Source organism: Aquarana catesbeiana, linkage group LG04 (assembly GCF_042186555.1).
Source record: "Aquarana catesbeiana isolate 2022-GZ linkage group LG04, ASM4218655v1, whole genome shotgun sequence".
Taxonomy (NCBI): domain Eukaryota; kingdom Metazoa; phylum Chordata; class Amphibia; order Anura; family Ranidae; genus Aquarana; species Aquarana catesbeiana.
In genome coordinates this window covers 149,041,183-149,063,420 of record NC_133327.1, presented here as the reverse complement: position 1 = coordinate 149,063,420, position 22,238 = coordinate 149,041,183, and the positions used below count along the sequence as shown (strand labels likewise).

Genomic DNA, 22,238 nt, shown 5'->3' with positions numbered 1-22,238 from the left:
CCGTGGGACAGGTAAGTGTCTGATTATTGAAAGTCAGCAGCTACACTTTTTGTAGCTGCTGACTTTTAAATGGGTGGAACTCTGCTTTTAATGTCCGCTTTCATCTCAATTAGAATTGTTTTTTGATGTTGTGCTCCACATTATGACCTAATCATGTCTTCTGTTCCTCTAGGACCATGTTTCACAGGTAGTACTACCAGCTGCAAGATGCCTCCCGCTGTGTTGGATACCATGGACATCTGGGCAGCCGATACACAGCTCCCTCCAGATGTCAATGTGGACATTCTACTCCCCACTGGAATCTATGTGCAGATGGTGGTACCTCGGGATGCATCCATATTGCAGATTAAACAGGTGAGGTACTAGTAAGATAATTTATTTTTATTTAATTTTTATAACATTTGTACCTGTGCAATATTTTCATGATCACATTTTCCGTACAAAGTAATAGAATCTAAAAAAATTTACCATATAAACAAATACAAGTAAATAATAGCTCTTGATGACTAAATTCATATACAGTTGTGCTCATAAGTTTACACACCCTGGCAGAATTTATGATTTCTTGGCCGTTTTTCAGAGAATATGAATAACACAAAAACTTTTCTTTTACTCATGTTTAGAGTTTGGCTGAAGCCATTTATTATCAATCAAATGTGTTTTACTATTTTTAAATCATAATTACAACAGAAACTACCCAAATGACCCTGATCAAAAGTTTACATACCCCAGTTCTTAATACCGTGTATTGCCCCCTTTAACATCAATGACAGCTTGAAGTCTTTTGTGGTATTTGTGGATGAGGCTCTTTATCTTCTCAGATGGTAGAGCTGCCCATTCCTCTTGGCAAAAAGCCTCCAGTTCCTGTAAATTCTTGGGCTGTCTTGCATGAACTGCACATTTGAGATCTCCCCAGAGTGGCTCAATGATATTGAGGTCAGGAGACTCCAGAACCTTCACTTTATTCTGCTGTAGCCAATAACAGGTCGACTTGGTCTTGTGTTTTGGATCATTGTCATGTTGGAATATCCAAGTACGTCCCATGCGCAGATTCCTGGCTGATGAATTCAATTGTTCCTCCAGTATTTTTTGATAACATATTGCATTCATCTTCTCATCAATTTTGACCAAATTACCTGTTCATTTGTAGCTCACACATCCCCAAAACATCAGCGATCCACCTCCGTGTTTCACAGTAGGAATGGTGTATGCTTCATCATAGGCCTTGTTGACGCCTCTCCAAATGTAGCCTTTATGGTTGTGGCCAAAAAGCTCAATTTTGGTCTCATCACTCCAAATGACTTTGTGCCAGAAGGTTTGAGGCTTGTCTCTGTGCTGTTTGGCGTATTGTAAGTGGGATACTTTGTGGCATTTGCGTAGTAATGTTTTTTTTCTGGCGACTCGACCATGCAGCCCATCTTTCTTCAAGTGCCTCCTTATTGTGCATCTTGAAACAGCCACAACACATGTTTCTAGAGAGTCCTGTATTTCACCTGAAGTTATTTGTGCATTTTTCTTTGTATACCGAACTATTTTCCTGGCAGTTGTGGCTGAAATTTTAGTTGGTCTACCTGACCGTGGTTTGGTTTCAACAGAACCCCTCATTTTCCACTTCTTGATTAGAGTTTGAACACTGCTGATTGGCATTCTCAATCCCTTGGATTTCTTTTTATATCCCTTTCCTGTTTTATACAGTTCAACTACCTTTTCCCGCAGATCCTTTGACAATTCTTTTGCTTTCCCCATGACTCAGAATCCAGAAATGTCAGTGCAGCACTGGATGAAAGATGCAAGGTTCTGTTAGGAGTCCAGAAACTCATTGACCTTTTATACCCACACACTAATTACAAGCAAACAGATCACAGGTGAGGATGGTTACCTTTAATAGCCATTCCATCCCCTTTGTGTCAACTTGTGTGCATGTTATCGGGCCAAAATCACCAGGGTATGTAAACTTTTGTGATCAGGGTCATTTGGGTAGTTTCTGTTGTCATTATGATTTAAAAATAGTAAACACAGTTGATTGATAATAAATGGCTTCAGCCAAACACTTAACTATGAGTGAAAGAAATGTTTTTGTGTTATCATTCATATTCTCTGAAAAATGGGCAAGAAATCATAAATTCTGCCAGGGTATGTAAAATTATGAGCACAACTGTAACGCCCAGTGGCAAGTGTTGATAACTAGCAAACTGATACAAAAATTATATAATATGACCGTAATCCGTGACTAAATAGTCCATATATAAGATATGATGTCTCAAGAAAAATGTTGATCTTGAATTCTTTCACCACACCACGTGCACTTAGTGATTCCACTCCCTTCTGGATATGCACTCACCAAATGAAGATGCCTTGCACTCTCATGCTTGGCAAATCAGTATCAACCCTCACAGGGTTAAACATCCACCCATATCCAGTTGTGAATCCGATGTCATAAACTCTCCACATATAATAAAACAAAGTGCTCCAATAGTGCAGTACGTAGGGGTAAATTTTATTAAATTTAAAAAACTTCAAGCATTGCACTCACATGAAAGCAAATGGGTAAAAGCATGTATGTAGCCACTTGCAGCAGCAAGTATTGGCATAATATGGTCACAGCAGACCCAGCGTGGGTGATCTATATCTCACCCGCACAAGGTCATGAACCTCGAATGTCACTTCCGGTATTGCGTCAAACGTCACAACTGGTTGCCGAACAGCCACATTTCGACACGTTTCATCGTTACGACTTACCCATGGGACCATCAGATTTTTTAAAGTAATAGAATCTGCCTGTAGTGGCTAACCAGACAATACTGTAAATTGCTTTCACTGAAAATGTGCTTACAACTCTTTCCATTGTCTTGTGCCGAGATAGAGGAGCAGAATCTGGAAAGCAGTCACTGTATTATGCTATTAAGCAGAAAGTACAGCATAAATATGTAAGAAGATATGGCCTTCATTTGTGCAAATCATATATACAGCCAATAGATGCAAAGTTTTATAAACCTATACAAATGTAGAATGCTCCTCCAGCCATCGTTTCATAGCCTAATTTCAAATGGGCAGCAGGTGCTTTCTACCCCCCTGAGTCCAGAACCCTTGAACATACAGTATCTCACAAAAGTGAGTACACCCCTCACATTTTTGTAAATATTTGTTATATCTTTTCATGTGACAACACTGAAGAAATGACACTTTGCTACAATGTAAAGTAGTGAGTGTACAGCTTGTATAACAGTGTAAATTTGCTGTCCCCTCAAAATAACTCAACATACAGCCATTAATGTCTAAACCGCTGGCAACAAAAGTGAGTACACCCCTTTGTGAAAATGTCCAAATTGGGCCCAATTAGCCATTTTCCCTCATGTGACTCGTTAGTGTTACAAGGTCTCATGTGTGAATGAGGAGCAGGTGTGTTAAGTTTGGTGTTATCACTCTCACTCTCTCTCATACTGGTCACTGGAAGTTCAACATGGCACCTTACCATGGCAAAGAGCTCTCTGAGGATCTGGAAAAAAGAATTGTTGCTCTACATAAAGATGGCCTAGGCTATAAGAAGATTGCCAAGACCCTGAAACTGAGCTGCAGCACAGTGGCCAAGACCATAACCTGTCCTGGTTTAACAGGACAGGTTCCACTCAGAACAGGCCTTGCCACGGTCGACCAAAGAAGTTGAGTGCACGTGCTCAGCGTCATATCCAGAAGTTTTCTAGGAGAAATAGATGTATGAGTGCTGCCAGCATTGCTGCAGAGGTTGAATAGGTGGGGGGTCAGCCTGTCAGTGCTCAGACCATACGCCGCACACTGCATCAAATTGGTCTGCATAGTTGTCATCCCAGAAGGAAGCCTCTTCTAAAGATGATGCACAAGAAAGCCCACAAACATTTTGCTGAAGACTGGATTACTGGAGCCATGTCCTGCGGTCTGATGAGACCAAGATAAACTTATTTGATTCAGATGGTGTCAAGCGTGTGTGGCGGCAACCAGGTGAGGAATACAAAGACAAGTGTTTCTTGCCTACAGTCAAGCATGGTGGTGGGTGTGTCATGGTCTGGGGCTGCCTGAGTGGTGCTGGCACTGGGGAGCTACAGTTCATTGAGGGAACCATGAATGCCAACATGTACTGTGACATACTGAAGCAGAGCATGATCCCTTCCCTTTGGAGACTGGGCCGCAGGGCAGTATTCCAACATAACTATCCCAAACACCCCTGCAAGTTGACCACTGCATTGCTAAAGAAGCTGAGGGTAAAGGTGATGGACTGGCCAAGCATGTCTCCAGACCTAAACCCTATTGAGCATCTGTGGGGCATCCTCAAATGGAAGGTGGAAGAGCGCAAGGTCTCTAACATCCACCAGCTCAGTGATGTAGTCATGGAGCAGTGGGAGAGGACTCCAGTGGCAACCTGTGAAGCTCTAGTGAACTCCATGCCCAAGAGGGTTAAGGCAGTGCTGGAAAATGATGGCCACACAAAATATTGACACATTGGGCCCAATTTGGACATTTTCACTTAGGGGTGTACTCACTTATGTTGCCAGCGGTTTGGACATTAATGGCTGTGTGTTGTTATTTTGAGGGAACAGCAAATTTACACTGTTATACCAGCTGTACACTCACTACTTTACATTGTAGCAAAGTATCATTTCTTCGGTGTTGTCACATGAAAAGATATAATAAAATATTTACAAAAATGTGAGGGGTGTACTCACTTTTGTGAGATACTGTATGAATTAGAAGTATAAGGCTACCAGATACACATCACATTTTGTGGAATTATCCAGCTATAGTAATTGTAGTGATCAATGTATAGCTATCGTGTGTCTAGCTGTACCCTAATCCAGTAATGAAGACCATGGGCAGCCTATACACCAAATACAGGGATCTTTGGTGGTTTGCATCTCCTATGTTCTTTATTAAGCAGACCTCTCTAGTGATACCTTTTTGTGTGTTTGCAGCTTGCATGGAAACATGCACAACGTTACCCCCTTTTCCACTTGCTCCTGGAGATTGACTCCTACATGTTCCAGTGTGTCAATCAGACGGCTGTTCATGAGGAACTGGAGGATGAGACCCGACGACTCTGTGATGTTCGACCTTTTCTGCCTGTTCTGAAATTGGTGTCCAAAAGCTGTAACCCTGCAGAGAAGCTAGATTCCAGAATAGGGGTCTTAATAGGAAAAGGTAATGTGCCGTTAGTAGGAAGCTATTCTTTATCTCTCTATATTTTATATTAAAGTCTATTGTAAGGGGCCTGCTTGAAGCTTACATGTGGCTAATGACACTTCCTTTATCTCCATATGACTTTGATCTGGTGACTTGGTTGCCCGGGAACCTATTGCTGCATTATGGTAGATAGGGGAGATCCTTGCTTGCTTTTCCATAATTTGAAGTACCAGGTTTTGCATCTGGTTTCAGTTGACAGACTGTTAGGGGGAATTTTTGGATGGTATATATGAACAGTTGAGGAAGCAGATTAATAAAGGAACGTATTTTCCTCTGAATGGATAAATACAGATTCACTTAAATCAGCCACATCAGAAATGTCCTAAAGACATAAGCAAATTTTCAGCACACATGAGGGTGAAGGGTGAGGGTGAAGTCACGTTCAGCAACAAGGCTCAGAGGTCCAATATTCCATGTTTGAGCACATACCACACATTTAGGATTGGGCTGGATCTTGTTACATTATTACTGACTCTATTTTTAGATCTAGTCTATAAATACATGAGTAAAGTTACATTTCAACATTAACCCTTTGGCTTATAGATCTATCTGTTTTTGATGTCTCCTTGTGTATGAATCAGCACTTTATGGAACTCTCTTTAATTTTCATAGTTCACTTGCTCAGTAGTTAGAATGAATGGTGAACATTGAATATATATAAATAATGTGTTGTCAGATTAACATTTTTTGTTACTTATCCCCCCCCCCCCCCCCCCCAATTCCATGTATCTTACCATATACAAGGAATGCCAAAAAAAGGTTCAATAAATGCACTTTACGTGCTCATATGAATTGGTGAGTGTTGACACTGGAGGTTGGGCTTCATCTGAATTACTTCAAGAGAGTCAGGGTGGGGATTTTGAAAATGTCTCTCTTCTTGCTCTAGACAAACTAATGCAAGATAATGGCTATTTTCAGAACATCAGTTTACTGTTCATTTTAGTAGAGTTCTCTTGTGTATCTCTGTTCCCTTTTGTCCTAGTGCTATCAATCTTCTGAACAAAAACCACACCTATCCCTTCTCTGCCTGGTTATTTCATTTATTATTATTATTATTATTATACAGGATTTATATAGCGCCGACAGTTTACGCAGCGCTTTACAACATTAGAGCAGACAGTACAAGTACAATACAATTCAATACAGGAGGAATCAGAGGGCCCTGCTCGTTAGAGCTTACAATCTAGGAGGGAGGGTCAAGTGATACAAAAGGGTAATAGCTGTGGGGGATGAGCTAATGGAGAAAATAGTGCAGTTGTTAGATGGAGGCAGGATAGGCTTCTCTGAAGAGGAAAGTTTTCAGGGATCGCCTAAAAGTGGATAAAGTTGGAGACAGTCTGACAGATTGGGGTAGGGAATTCCAGAGGATGGGCGAGGCTCGGGAGAAGTCCTGGAGGCGGATATGGGAGGAGGTGATGAGTGAGCTAGAGAGCAGGAGGTCTTGGGAGGAACGGAGATGGCGATTAGGTTGGTATTTTGAGACTAGGTTAGTGATGTAGCTGGGGGCAGAGTTGTGGATGGCTTTGTAACTTATTGTTAGTATTTTGAATTTAATTCGTTGGGCGAGTGGTAGCCAATGGAGGGATTGGCAGAGAGGGGTAGCAGACACTGAGCGGTTTGTAAGGTGGATGAGTCTGGCAGCAGCATTCATGATGGACTGAAGGGGGGATAGTCTGTTTAAAGGTAAGCCAATGAGGAGTGAGTTGCAGTAGTCAAGGCGAGAGATAACCAGGGAGTGAATCAGGAGCTTTGTGGTTTCATTGGTTAGAAAGGGACGAAGTTTAGAAATGTTGCGGAGGTTGAGGCGGCAAGCTTTGGAAAGTGATTGGATGTGGGGCTGAAAGGAGAGTTCAGAATCCAGGATAACACCTAGTACCCTGACAGGTGGGGACGGGTGGATGGTTTTGCCATTGCTCTTGACAGAGAAGTCGGGGGAAGAGGAACGTGGGGGAGGAAATATTATAAGCTCGGTTTTGGACAAGTTGAGTTTGAGGAAGTGGTGTGACATCCATACAGATATGTCGGTTAGTAAGTTAGTGATGCGTGAGGAGACTGATGGAGTGAGTTGAGGGGTGGAGAGATAGATTTGTGTGTCATCAGCATAGAAATGATATTGAAAGCCGTGAGAAGCTATCAGCTGACCCAGGGAAGACATAGAGGGGCCGAGCAGCATATACAGCAGTTAGCTGGCAACATACTGTCAGTGTATACCTGTAGCCTCATATTCTCATAATCCCAATATTACCGCAAGTGTCCCAACCTTGCTATGGTACCCCCCGCAAGCACATTACCCACATAACAATGCATGGGCCTATTAAAAAAGTCAGTCTAGCATAGCTTTGGAGAATGGAAATTGTGGGGGGGCGGGTGGTTGATGTAAATAATACACAATTGTGCAATCATCTAGCTACTGCTGATGTTAGATTGGTAGTTTTCAGTTGTCCACACGGCTTACCAGAGACAAGGCCCGGCGGACTTTTCGATGTACTTTACGACGGACTTTCTGAATGAACGGACTTGCCTACACACAATACACCAAAGTCCGTCGAATTCGTACGTGATGACGTACGACCGGACTAAAACAAGGAAGTTCATAGCCAGTAGCCAATAGCTGCCCTAGCGTGGCTTTTTGTCCGTCGAACTAGCATACAGACCAGCGGCCTTTTCGACCGGACTCAATTTAGACGGATTGATTTAAAACATGTTTCAAATCTAAGTCCGTCCAACTTTTGAGAAAACAAAGTCTGCTGGAGCCCACACACGATCGAATTGTCTGACGAAATCCCGTCCGCCGGGCAAAGTCTGCCGTAAAGTCCGCTTGTGTGTACGCGGCATAAGCCTGTGTCTCAGACTTTGAGCAAGCTTTCACAAAGTAGCTGAAGAAAAGAACGTTTTAATGGATTAATTGAACAAAATGAATTGACAGATTCCGCTGCCCTTCATTTCCAGTAAAGTACAGCAATGGCACATTGTTGTTAAAAGTATTTACAAACCCTGATCAAGGTAAAAGCCAATTAGGAGTTGCATAATTTAGTTTGTTGCATAGTATAATTAACCTTGATGCAATCTTTTCAAGGTTTAAAACCATTTACAACTAGAAAATGCATTTCCTGGGGAAAATGCGTGGGAATGCTGAATAGCTGAATTGGTAAAACGGCCCCCAGCAAAACTGCCCCCATCATATTGCCATCAAAACTGCCCCCATCATATTGCCATCAAAACTGCCCCATCAGAATTGCCCCATAAAAATTGTCCTCATCAGAATTGCCCCATCAGAATTGCCCCATCAAAACTGCCCCATCAAAACTGCCCCATCAAAACTGCCCCTTCATATTGCCCCCATCAAAACTGCCCCCATCAAAACTGCCCCATCATATTGCCACCTTTTAAAACTGCTCCATTAAAATTGTCCCCATCAAAACCGCCCCATCATATTGCCACCATCAAAACTGCCCCATCAGAATTTCCCCATCAAAACCGCCCCATCATATTGCCACCATCAAAACTGCCCCATTAGACTTGCCCCATCAGAATTGCACCATCAAAACTGCCCCATCAGAATTGCACCATCAAAACTGCCCTATCAGAATTGCACCATCAAAACTGCCCCATCATATTGCCATCATCAAAACTGCCCCATCATATTGCCACCTTTTAAAACTGCTCGATTACAATTGTCCCCATCAAAACTGCCCTATTATATTGCCACCATCAAAACTGCCCCATCAAAACTGCTCCATCATATTGCCACCATCAAAACTGCCCCATCAGAATTGCTCCATCAAAACTGCCCCCATCAAAACTGCCTCATCAGAATTGCCCTATCAAAACTGCCCCATCATATTGCCACCATCAAAACTGCCCCATCATATTGCCACCATCAAAACTGCCCCATCATATTGCCACCATCAAAACTGCCCCATCATATTCCTCTATTATAAATCAGTACATGGTGTGTCTGTCCCCTCCCCCCGGGCTCTGTAATCAGAGCTGAGATGCTCTAGCCCCCCCCCCCGTGTATAACAGAAGCTTTGGTAACCATGGCAACAAAAGCAACACAGTACACTCTGATTAATGGCTAAAATTTCCTGAAATGACCTCTAAACAAACAGCTTTTTCACAAAAACTGTAAAAGATATCAAACTGAAAAGATATAGCCAGGTAGCTGAATATTTTGTGAACATTTTAAAGTTTGTTTGGCGTCTGTAGGTGAAAGTATGAAGGAGCTGAAACTTTTGGGACCGGAAGAAGATTTTAAGGATCTGAAGCATGCTCCCATTGACTTCAATGTTAAAAAAAGTGATAAAAAGCTTAATATTTTAAAAAGTATAAATGGTAGAAAAAAAGTTGAAAAAGTCCCATCATCAGCTGAAAGAGACGAACATTTTAATAGTTGAATGGTTTTAATAGCTGAAAGTATGCAGAAGGTACGCAGATCCAAAAAACGCACGGAATAAAATTAAATAATAAAATTAAAAATAAATAAAATCGAATAACAGTGGGACTGCTAAAGCAGTCCCACTAATTTATTATAGGCAATCACCTTTAAACATTTAAACCCATTTTCTTTTAGTTATGATACCAAATAATCTTGGGATGCAAAGTGGTTGTGTGGTTTTAACATACATCTTGCATTTGATGTAGCATTAGCTTCTCCTAGGTTCTCCATGATCAACTTCCACAATCCTTAGGATAGGACCTTTTTTAAAATTTGCAGTGTTGCATAGATTCCCCAATAACTGACAGAAGAATGATTTTGTCTAGATAACACCAGTGCTATGAATGTACAGTTGTGTAATATGTAAGCGTTCTAGCTCTAGCAAGTCCTCGGGTTAGTGGAATAGAATGAGAAAACACTGGCTCTTTTCCCAACAACTCCCTGATATGTGCAGGCCCTGCCTTGAATGACAAGCTTTGACTTGACTTTGGCAGAGGAATTGAGAACAGAACATTTGACTTCCAAGCCTCAGCATGATCCTCTCCCAAACCTCCTGTCCCTGCAGATTGCCTCCCTTTCCATATTGACTCAGATCCTGCTCTTCCACAGCCCGCTGTGGAACCTGGCTCTGGATCTCACACCAAGCTTCATGTAGACTTTATATCAATCAAAATAAGGAAGGTCTAATAAAAAGTGCAAACCTTGTCCTTATGAGACCGTTTTATGGCTTTCATTTTTTCAAAACTGAAAAAGAAATGCATTTGCTGCAGTTTTAGATTATATTGTATATTTATACATATGTTTTTGAATGTGAACAAAGTAGTTTAACACTTTGAAGCATTTCAGTAAGGTAACATGTGGTAACTTGTAGCAACAAATAAGAAAATAAAAGCTAAGGGTGCAGTGCTGACAGACCTGTATGAAAACAAAAACTAAAAATAGTGCTATATTGTATATAAATAAGTAAAGATATTACTATTGTATATAAAAAAGTAAATACATTTCAGTGTGAAGCCAGATTCTGCTATAGGACACATCAAAATGCATATATATATTCTTCAGGATTTATATAGCGCCAATAGTGCAGTGGTTACAACATGAGGGCAAATAGTACAGAAGGAATTGCTCTATCTCTAATTTTTTTGCTGTAATTCAACTAAACTGAAATCTGTTGCCCCAAGTGAGACCTTACAACCAATTTTAATTTGATCTACAGTAAAAAAAAATAATGTAAGCACCTCCTTGTTCAGTGCTCCTGTTTCTACTAAGAAGTACACTTAATGTGTATTCACTTTTTTAAATAGACATTAAGTTTAAAATCAAAAGGCCTGACTGTGTCCTGTGCATTGTCATGTACATTACATGCATAGTTTGAGCTTTGATGTGCACTTACGCTACTTTTCCAATGTTAAAAGTAATCCTTTTTATTTTAAAATTAACCTGAATAATTCAAAATTAACATATGAGGAAAAATATCTTAATGTGGAAGTAATCCCTCCTGCCGTTTTCAGCCAAGGAAACTGCCATCTTGGCCTCCGTTTGATCTGCAACTACCATGGTGCTGCACATGTGATCAGTTTTGACACCAGCCATTGGATGGTTTGGCAGTGTTTGGTTGAGAGGACAACCAATGTGAGTTACATTCCAGACACAGATGGGTTTACTTCTGCTTTAAGAGAAGGATTCCTTAAGTGAAAACCACACTTTAAAAAGATGAGCTGAAGTTGCAGCCAAATCTCAGATTTTCCTATAAAACGTAAACTTGTAACTCGCCCTTCTTCCACCCAAGCCTCCTTATTGGTCCTTTTTTAATGTGATGGGCATCTTCATAGACCAACAGGGTCACTCAAAGTCCTGAAAAGTCACATACAACTTCAGTTTATATCCCATGTTCTGCTGTTCATATTTTTGTTTAAGATAATCATTGCTCCATCATGAAAGGTCTGCTTTAAAGCGGAGTTCCACCCAAAGGTGGAACTTCTGCTTTAAGCACTCCTCGCCCACTTACATGCTGCATTTGGCATGTAATTTTTTTTTTTTTTTGGGGGGGAGCGGGTACCTAGTTTTGACAGGTACCCAGCTCCCACTTCCGCTTGGCCACCTAGGCAATCCCTGCAATCTCCTGGGACAAGTCACAGGTCCCGGAAGATTGCCTGGCAACTGTGAAGCTGCAAGCTGGGTGCCCATGCTTGCAATTACGACGCCGCGGAGACTAGCGGGAGAGGAGCGAGGCTTCGGGCGTCCGAATCGCTGGACCGTGGAACAGGTGAGTGTTTATAAAGTCAGCAGCTACACTTTTTGTAGCTGCTGACTTTTAATACACCTAAAAATGGCTGGAACTACGCTTTAAAGCGTAACTCCACTTTTATTGAAAAAAAAACATTCCTCTCTGGGTGATCTATGTACGTTGCAAAGATGTTAACCAGCTTTGTTGCAGATTCCTACCTTTTTGTTATTCTGAAGAAATCGGGTGTGGGTGGGAGTGGTTTCATAAATATCAATCAGCTGAGCACCTGCAGGGCACTAATGAGGAAATCTGCTGGGCCTGCATTCCTTTAGATGTGTTCCTATTGGTAGTATCTCACCAAAAAGGACATTTGTGTTGCAGGGGATGCCTGAAATCTGACTTGTATCCAAGTGCAGACTTCTGAGGAAATCAGTGAGCCAATCACACAACCAGCAAATGATGTTTCTGGGGGGCGTTCTGTACACTTTCTGTGTACAGAACACCTCCAGGTAGCCATATTGCATTTTCAGAAAATTACAGCGACTGTAGATTGAAAAGGAAAGGTCATTTTTAATAACATTCAGTTACAATATGACTTGTGTCGCAATTGTATGTGTTATGTTTTTTCTTTATTTGCTATTTTTTTTCCCCCATGAATTTGGAGTTCTCCTATAAGGATTTTATATGCTGTATGGACCACTTTTATCTCCACTCTTATGCCCCGTACACACGGTCGGACTTTGTTCGGACATTCCGACAACAAAATCCTAGGATTTTTTCCGACGGATGTTGGCTCAAACTTGTCTTGCATACACACGGTCACACAAAGTTGTCGGAAAATCCGATCGTTCTAAACGCGGTGACGTAAAACATGTACGTTGGGACTATAAACGGGGCAGTGGCCAATAGCTTTCATCTCTTTATTTATTCTGAGCATGCGTGGCACTTTGTCCGTCGGATTTGTGTACACACGATCGGAATTTCCGACAACGGATTTTGTTGTCGGAAAATTTTATCTCCTGCTCTCCAACTTTGTGTGTCGGAATATCCGATGGAAAATGTCCGATGGAGCCCACACACGGTCTGAATTTCCAACAACACGCTCCGATCGGACATTTTCCATCGGAAAATCCGACCGTGTGTACGGGGCATTACTCTTTCATTCTCTAAATTTAACATGTACAACTGCTATTGCACAACAGATGGGAAGCCAATTGTGAAAGCCAGACGACATATTGTTTTGAAAGCATAAATACATACACTATTTGTGTTTGTATAAAACTTTAAAGTGTTTGTAAGCCTAAAAACACAAAAGCTTTTCTTACCTTATAGCAGGTTAAACAGCACGGTGCTTGTGCTGTCTAATCTGCCCCTTTCTAACATGTAAAAAACTTGGCTGATCCTAAAAGTTCCTGTGTCCCCTCTATAAGCTGAAAAATCATGGCTGTTGAGTCCTGAAACTGTGATCCGTTTACGTGCCTCCATCATATGCTGTCTCACCTTTTTCCCTCTCTCCCTGTCAGCTCCATGTGTCTGTGTCTCGCCCCCCCACCGCTATCAGTAGAAAATGTAACTATAAAAATTGTCACTGCTAGCCCATCTCTTATGTATCCAACTACAGTGGGAGGGGCTGAGCAGCCAGCACAGCGGTCATGATGGCGGACGTCAGAGGGAGATCTCGGGGCCCCGTCCGCTTGATCGGAGTAGGAGATTCTACCCCCTTCCTGACCAGAGTACTTTTTGCTATTCGACACTGCGTTGCTTTAACTAACAATTGCGCTGACGTGCGACGTTGCACCCAAACAAAATTGACGTCCTTTTTTTTTCCCCACAAATAGAGCTTTCTTTTGGTGGTATTTGATCACCACTGCGGTTTTTATTTTTTGCGCTATAAACAAAAAAGCGACAATTTTGAAAAAAAACGCATTATTTTTTACTTTTTGCTATAATAAATATCCCTCCAAAAAAAAAAAAAATAGAGCTCTCTCTCTCTCTCTCTCTCTCTCTCTCTCTCTCTCCTCTCATCTCTCTCTCTCTCTCTCTCTCTCTCTCTCTCTCTCTCTCTCTCTCTCTCTCTCTCTCTCTCTCTCTCTCTCTCTCTCTCTCTCTCTCTCTCTCTCTCTCTCTCTCTCTCCTCTCTCTCTCTCTCTCTCCTCTCTCTCTCTCTCTATATATCTATATATATATCTATATATATATATATATATATATATATCTATATATATATATCTATATATATATATAGTATATATATATATCTATATATATATATATATCAATTTTTTTCCTCAGTTTAGGCTGATGTGTATTCTTCTACATATTTTTGTTAAAAATGGCAATAAGCGTATATTGATTGGTTTGAGCAAAAGTTATAGCGTCTACAAAATAGGGGATAGATTTATAGCATTTTTATTTATTTTTTTACTAGTAATGGCCATGATCTGCGATTTTTTATCATGACTGCGACATTGTGTCGGACAATTTTGACACATTTTTGGGACCATTGGCATTAATACAGCGATCAATGCGATTTAAAAATGTCACTGGCAGTGAAGGGGTTAACAATAGGGAGCAGTGAAGGGGTTAAGTGTGTCCTAGTTTGTGTTCTAACTGAAGGGGATGGGGACTGTGCAGGGAAGCTAACAGATCGCTGTTCATACTCTGTATGAACAGACGATCTGTCAGTTCTCCCCTCAGAGAACCGGAAACTGTGTGTTTACACACACACAGTTCCCGGTTCTTCCGTCTCTCAGCGGTAATCAAGGGAGCCCGTCGGTGATCGAGACTGCTGGGCACTTGCATCGGCTTAGGAGGGCGAGAGTCCGTGCCCCCTAGTGGCCACAGAGCGAAGCGACGTTGCATAACATCGTTTTGCCCAGCCGTGCCATTCTGCCGCACTACAACTGCGGCAGCTGATCGGCATGTGGTAATTCTGCCTTTATTATGGAGAAATGTAAATCCGCCACTAGAGGGAGCCCTGTCAATGCAATCTCTTTAACCTTTCTGTGTAGACTTGCCACGTGAGAAGGAACAGTAAGGCCTCATGCACATGGGCACAAGGCCTTACAATATAAACTTCAGGTGTATTTCCACATCTGGGAGACAGCTAGCATATAGCCATTCATTACTATAGGTGTCTGTAGGCTGCAGCTGTGTCTCTAGGCATGGAAGTACACCCGCAATTTGAGTTGTATGGCCTTGTGTGCATTAGATCTTAAGCACAATCGCTGTATAGCACTGCAAAAGGAGTATGTGTTTGTAAAGCATGCCTGATGTATGTACATATAATGAACTATACATAAAAACAAGGTTGTCTAAATCCACACAGCACACATAGCACACAGTGATAAGATTATGTACATCAAGGCGATTTACATGTATACCTAAAAAGACTCTGACAATATTGTATATGCCCAGTAGGCTAAACCTAAGTCAGGCACAGGGAGGACTTGAATACATAGCTTTTTGTTGGACTTCTAGTTAATCCAAATATTTTTTGTGAGGGAAGTACATATCGTGCAAAGAATTAAAAAATCTATTTCATATGCAGTGCTCATGAGAGAGATATGTTGTACATTTATTAGCAGAAACCTAGAGACAAGTCTGCAGATCAGGACATAGTTCAGACTCCCTATGCGCAACAAACTCATTTGTTTTTAATGAATGCCAGGTCCCTCCATCTAGCCCTCCCCACCCCATTTCTACCTTCAGGGTGCTGTCAAATGTTTGAAATCACTTAAAACAAGTTTCATGGAAATGAGTTTGTGATTGCTCTGTTGGCCTGCAAGAGATATGATGTTGGTTATCTACAGCTCTGGGTTTGGTTTATTCCATAACTATGCCACAGAGCTGTCAGGACTCTGTGGAAGAGGTATCGCATGTAGGAATGCATGGATCAGGTCCCAGATGTGCATTTCATGGGCGGAGGCAGCTGTCTGGATCTAGGAACCTGCAATGCTTTACCTGTGTCAGTGATATTAACCCCCAAATGCCCTATTCCAAACCCTACACTTCTATGCAAATAGGAGGTGAGGTATGCAAATGGTTAGAAATGGGGACTTGAACTTAAAACCAATTCCAGAAAAATGAAGAAATCCACTCTTGCAGTGGGGACTCGCCACGTTGCGTAGGTTAAATGCTGTTGTGTGTACTGTACAGGCTGTGGTTACTTACATTGCTTACCCACTCCCCCACCATGAATCTCCAGTCTGTGGCAAGAGCCTTTTGTTTAAAAAAAAAAAAAAAAATCTTTTTATTTTTATATTATACATACAAATAATATATCAAATGAGTTCATTAAATGTCAAGGAATAAAAAAAAAAGACACACATACAACGAACAAACCTTGCACCTCTCATATTAAAGTAACCTGACATATAGTAAACAAAACATAACAGGAGCATAAATACATTTTACTCAAGTTAAGCTCCCTTAGTATCAGTCATCAGACTATGGTAGCATCCTCTGTGCAGCTTCAGATTATCTTTCTTTCTTTATCGTACATCACGGGACACAGAGCAACCATAATAATGTCTATCTGGGTTATACGCCACCTATAGGTGAATGGACACTAGCAACCAATAGACAGGAAGTTCCCCCATATAACCCCTCCCATACAGGAAGCACCTCAGTTTTTTCACCAGTGTCTTGAAGGTGATGGTTGTGGCTCTTTGAAGCTCTTCAAAACGTAATGATGTCCCAGTAAAGGGCGTTATGATCGGATCCATTCGAATGGCATGAAGGATAAAATGGATGGTACCCGAGCCTCGGAAGGAAGGAGCGAGGTTTTGCCTGTAATGTGTCCTATATGAGACTGGACCCTGGTCTTTGGAAACACTGGTCTTTTTGTCCAAGATAAATTTCAACAGGGTGCTTTATGGGTCCAAGGGTGTGGACCCCGAACTAAGGGGACCTGGGCCTTGAAGGTCCAGTAGTGACAAGACCCGCCGTGAAGGGGGAAAATTGAATCAATTTGAAACGGATCCTGCAGCAGGACTGGTAAGTGCTCCCCCCTTGAAACTGTTTTCTTTCCTCCATCCAGTACCAGTGGCGTGTCGGCCCACTAGATGTCAGTATAGGTGGGGAGGATGGTCTGTGTCCTAGGATGCATGGGTCTGCCAGAGTGGCGCGAGCGTGCACATGGCACGAGCGTGCGGTGATCGGGGTCTGACATCAGCGGACGGACACAAGACATCTATACAGCATGGTACAAGAGCAGCTGAGCACACTGGCTGCTGTGGCTCCTGGCTGGATGCTGAAGGGTCATAGAGTGGCTTCTCATTACTGGGCACGTCAGTCTAGGGTGTTTGGACACGGCTATGGGGGATTGTTAAAAGTCTGTGGTAGTTGCTGTATCCTGGATCACAGTTTTTTCTTTCCTCGTTTCTGAGTCTTAATAGTAAGTAATGTCTTCCAGAAAACGAAGTGGGGGGGGGGGTGCAGCAGGAAAGGGAGCAAGTGCTCCACCATTGGGATCAGAGGATCTGGCTCATGTTACTGTTGTGCTAGCCTCCCCTGAAAGACCTGTGGCATCTGGCCAATCTGAGCCATTACGCCTGTCAGGCATTGTGGCCACTACCAATGTCTCTACTTTGGCTTGCGTCACTAAAGATGATTTGGCATCAACCTTAGCTGGCCTTGAGGTCAAAATAGCTGGTATGATTGCCTCAGTATCGCAAGGAGGGAAGAAGCGTAATAAATCTCCCTCTCCTGAGTCCGGCCCCAGTGGGAATCCACCAGAGCACCAGAACTCTCATAGCCAGGAAGGAGCCCCTGAGTTGGGACCTGATTGGGCAGTGGATTTAGAGGAAGTGGCTGTGAATGACCTGGAGGAGGGGGAGGCTGAGGATTCCTCTTCAGAGGAGTCTGGTTCGGAGGAGCCTTTTTCAGCTTCTAATGCCGCGTACACACAAGTGGACTTTACGGCACACTTTGCCCGGCGGACGGGATTTCGTCGGACAATTCGATCGTGTGTGGGCTCCAGCGGACTTGTTTTCTCAAAAGTTGGACGGACTTACATTTGAAACGTGTTTTAAATCTATCCGTCGAACTCGAGTCCGGTCAAAGTCCGCTCGTCTGTATGCTAGTTCGACGAACAAAAAGCCACGCTAGGGCAGCTATTGGCTACTGGCTATGAACTTCCTTGTTTTAGTCCGGTCGTACGTCACCACGTACGAATTCGACGGACTTTGGTTGATTGTGTGTAGGCAAGTCCATTCATTCGGAAAGTCCGTCATAAAGTCCATCAAAGTCCGCCGGGCAAAGTCTGCCGTAAAGTCCGCTCGTGTGTATGCGGCATTATTCTCAAAGGTTGTTCATGCAGTCTCTTACTGAAATGGTAAGGTCTGGGTTTAAAATACCCCTGGTACAGGTGCCAGAAGTCTCCTGTTCCCGATTAGGGTCTTTGCGTCCTCAGCAAAGTTCCCAGGCTTTGCCTTTGCAACCTTTGTTGGAGGAGGTGATTTATACAGACTGGGATCATCCTGATAGGGTGTTTATGCCTTCAAAGAGGTTTTCTTCATTGTATCCTATGGAGGAAAAATTCAGGAGGACATGGCGCATGCCTTTGGTTGACGCTGCTATTTCTTCAGTGAATAAAAGTTAAACCTGTCCAGCTGACAATGCTCAGGTATTTAAGGATCCAGCTGATAAAAATCTGTAATCCTTGCTAAAAGCTTCTTTTGCGATTGCTGGTTCAGCAGTACAGCCGGCAGTTGCGGCATCAGTATTTGCCAGTCTTTGAAAGGCCATTTCAAGAGGTTGACTAGGAACCTACCTTCTCAGGAGGAGAACTGTAGGACCGCTGAAAGTTTCTCTGGGTCCCTCGAAAAACCAGCAGTGGAAATGACATAGCCCAGGAATTTAACCTTTAAGAGAGAACAATCTCTATTGTGAGTCTCTGAAGCACACGACAGACATCTGTGTGGTGGCTCTCCAGGGATTTGGAAAATGTGAGGATATCGTCAAGATAAACCACCACACATAACTGCAACAAATCTCGGAGGACATCGTTAATGAACTCCTGGAAAACTACCGGAGCATTACAAAGGCATTACGAGATACTCATAATGACCTGATCTGGTATTAAACGCAGTTTTCCACTCGTCGCCCTCCTTAATACTGACTAGATTGTATGCCCCTCTCAAGTCAAGCTTCGTGAAAACCGTTGCTCCCTTGAGGCAGTCAAATAACTCCGTAATCAACGGAATGGGATATGCATTCTTAATCGTGAAACGATTGAGACCCCTATAATCGATACAAGCTCTCAGTTTACCACTCTTCTTCACAAAAAAGAAACCAGCACCAGCAGGAGACAAGGATTTGCAGATGAAACCTCGAGAAAGTGGGTGTGCGACATACTCCTCTATGGCATTATCGTCCAAGACCGACAAAGGGTAAACCCGGCCACGAGGGGATATGGCACCAGGTTGAAGGTCAATTGCGCAATCATACGACCGGTGTGGAGGCAAAGTACCGGCTTAACCTTTGTCAAAGACATAGCTAAAATTGTGGTACTCCTCCGGCAGGGAGGAGAGTGAAGAGGTGCACAGGACCTTGGCTACCTTCTGGAAGCATCTCTCACTGCACTGTGGCGACCAGGACAGAACCTCAGCACGGAGCCAATCAAAATAAGGGTTGTACCTCTGTAACCAAGGATAACCAATAACCAGTGGAAACTTAGGTGAGGAAATAACTTGGAATTGGATTATCTCATGGTGAAGGGCCCCTATGGCCATGGACAACGGAACAGTCTCATGAGTCACATAGGCAGGCTGTAGAGGTCTCCCGTCAAGAGCCTCAATGGCAAGTGGAGTGTCACACAGCTGCAGCGGAATCGAGTGCTTCGATACAAAGGCAGCATCAATGAACAGGCCTGCAGCCCCAGAGTCCATTAAAGCCTGTATCACAACGGATGACTAAGCCCAAGACAGGGTAACCAAAACCAGGGGCTTATCTTTCTGGGAAACTGGAGACGAAACCACCACCTTAGGTCTGTCCGTGACAGGACCTCAAGGTTCGGGCGTTCCCAGGACGGGTAGGACAAGACTTCAAAAAGTGACCAGCCTGGCCACAATAAAGGCACAATCTCTGCCTCCTCCTAAGGGCTCTCTCATCTGCAGAGAGACGCATGAAGCCCAAGTGCATGGGTTCATCTTCACAGACCGACTCGGTACCAGGAGGCATGGAAGGTGAGGGAGGCAAGGGTGGGACTGCAAAGCTCGGAGACAAATGTACAGGAGGCTTACGCCAGAGTCTCTCTGAGTCTGGAGTCAATGAGGATGGCAAATGTGATCAATCTTTCCAGCTCAGTGAGTATATATATCTTGGGCTGCTATCTCATCCTTGATGTTATCTGAGAGACCATGAGAGAAGGCAGCCACGAGGGCCTCATTGTTCCAAGCAACCTCTGCTGCCAGAGTAAGGAATTCAATGGCGTAATCGGCAACAGTTCTCGTACTCTGATGGACATGAGGCTCTTGGCAGCAGAAAGCAAAGATATCACGAAACCTACTTTGCTTCTGTCCGTGGGAAATGCCTGGGGCAGCATCTCAAAGTATATCTCAACCTGGTTGAGAAACCCTCTGCATTGAACTGGATTGCCCCCAAATCGCTGGGGAAGCGGAGCGGAACCAGACATGTCTCTTTTATAGAGGTGAGACTGGAGCAGCAGCAGGGATGGCCTGCAACACAGGTTGTACCGGAGCAGCCACAGTGGAAGATTCCAGGTGAGCCGTGCGACTCAGGAGAGTTTGTAACGCCAAGGCAAACTGATCCATGCGGTGATCCTGGTCATCCAATCTGGAAAAAATATTACCAACAAGTGGACTGACTGCATCTTCTGAATTCATGTCCTTCGCCTACTGTCAGAAACCATGAATCAGATTGAGACAGAAGTACAGTTAATCATGCTTGTTTAATAATAATAAAAAGGTAAACAGAGTAAGCGTAGTCAATACATAGTAACCAGATCGGGTAGTCAGCCAATGCCAATGTCAGAGAGCCAGATATCAACATAGTAGTACAGCAAGCAGGATCAGGAGCCAGAAGGGACGTCAGTCGAGCAAGTCTTCAACAGGAATGCAGGAGAAAGTCTCTGAGATGTGACCAAAGGCGAAGGCAAAGATGAAGTGAGCTGGACGGCTTTAAGTAGCCAGGACTGACGAGCAGATCATCAACAGCTGAGTCACTGTGGAGAGAAAGGAGCTGGCAATTAGCCTGGGTTTAAGAGGCGTCAGGGTCAGAAAAAACCCTGGGCTCAAAAGTCAACCAAGCCAAACTCCAAGTCTACCTTATGAAGGGGCGCCCCAACTCTTACGGATGGGGGAAGGCTGCAGCTATTCTCGGAGGCTTGGGAAAATCTAGTGCAGGACAGGTGGGTCGTTTCCACTGTGACGCAAGGCTACAAAATAGAGTTCCGAGAGTTCCCTCCTTTTCGATATCTGAGTTCCAATGTTCCCACAAATCCGGTAAAAAAAAGTGTCTCTTCCAGGCCTTAGAATGCCTGGAGATGCAGGGCGTGATTATCAAGGTTCCGCACAACGAAAGATTCAAGGGTTTTTACTCAAATATCTTCATGGTGCCAAAACCAAATGGGGAGGTAAGGCCCATTTTGGACCTTTAAAACTCAATAAATTCCTGAACATTCGATCCTCCTGTATGGAGTCGATTCATTTGGTGGTAGCTTCCCTAAGAAGAGGGGAATATTTGGCATCCATGGTAGAGGAGCGTCACTTTTTCAATTTGTGGCTTCACTATTCTGTCTAGCCACAGCTCCCCGGGTGTTCACAAAGATTCTGGCCCCGGTGTTGGCATCCCTAAGATCTCTTGTGGGGTATTTAGATGATCTTCTACTCAAAGATCGATTAGACCTAGCATGAAACGTAGCCAGGACAGTCCTGTTCTTGGAACTCCTGGGTTGGGTTCTAGATGTGGAAAAATCAGCCCTTCGCCCAGTTCAGGTTCAGAAATACCTGGGTCTGATTCTGGACACAGCCCAGACAAAAGTTTTTTTTGCCTTCCACAAAGGCCAGGGCCATAGTGGAGCTTGTCCGGATCATAAAAAGAATGAAGGAGCCTTCTATTCGGCTATGCATGAGGTTACTGGTCAAGAAGATGGTGTCGTCATTCAAAGCAGTCCCTTATGCACAATTCCATTCTAGGCCATTCCAGAACAACATTCTGGGAGCCTGGAACAAGGACACTCAAACTTTGGGATTGTGCTATGTCCATGGTGGTTGAGGCCCAACAACTTGAAAAGGAGGAAATTGTTTCCGCCAATAACCTGGAGGGTGGTGACCACGGACGCCAGTCTTTTTGGCCGTTGGGGCAGTCCTGGAGGAAGCATCAGTCCAGGGGAAATGG

General features: G+C 43.3%; 1 protein-coding gene across 7 annotated transcripts in view; it reads left to right on the top strand.

The window, feature by feature from the left end:
* The window catches only part of PIK3CB (phosphatidylinositol-4,5-bisphosphate 3-kinase catalytic subunit beta), a 264,723-nt gene that overhangs the window by 145,885 nt on the left and 96,600 nt on the right, over window positions 1-22,238 (top strand). For 6 of the 7 annotated variants that reach the window (XM_073625868.1, XM_073625865.1, XM_073625866.1 and 3 more), the window contains 2 exons: window positions 173-354; window positions 4,944-5,169. In XM_073625868.1, the coding sequence (XP_073481969.1) occupies window positions 208-354; window positions 4,944-5,169 (373 nt within the window). In that variant the 5' untranslated portion in view covers window positions 173-207. The remainder of the gene's footprint in view (window positions 1-172; window positions 355-4,943; window positions 5,170-22,238) is intronic. The other variant, XM_073625871.1, reaches the window with a different exon arrangement.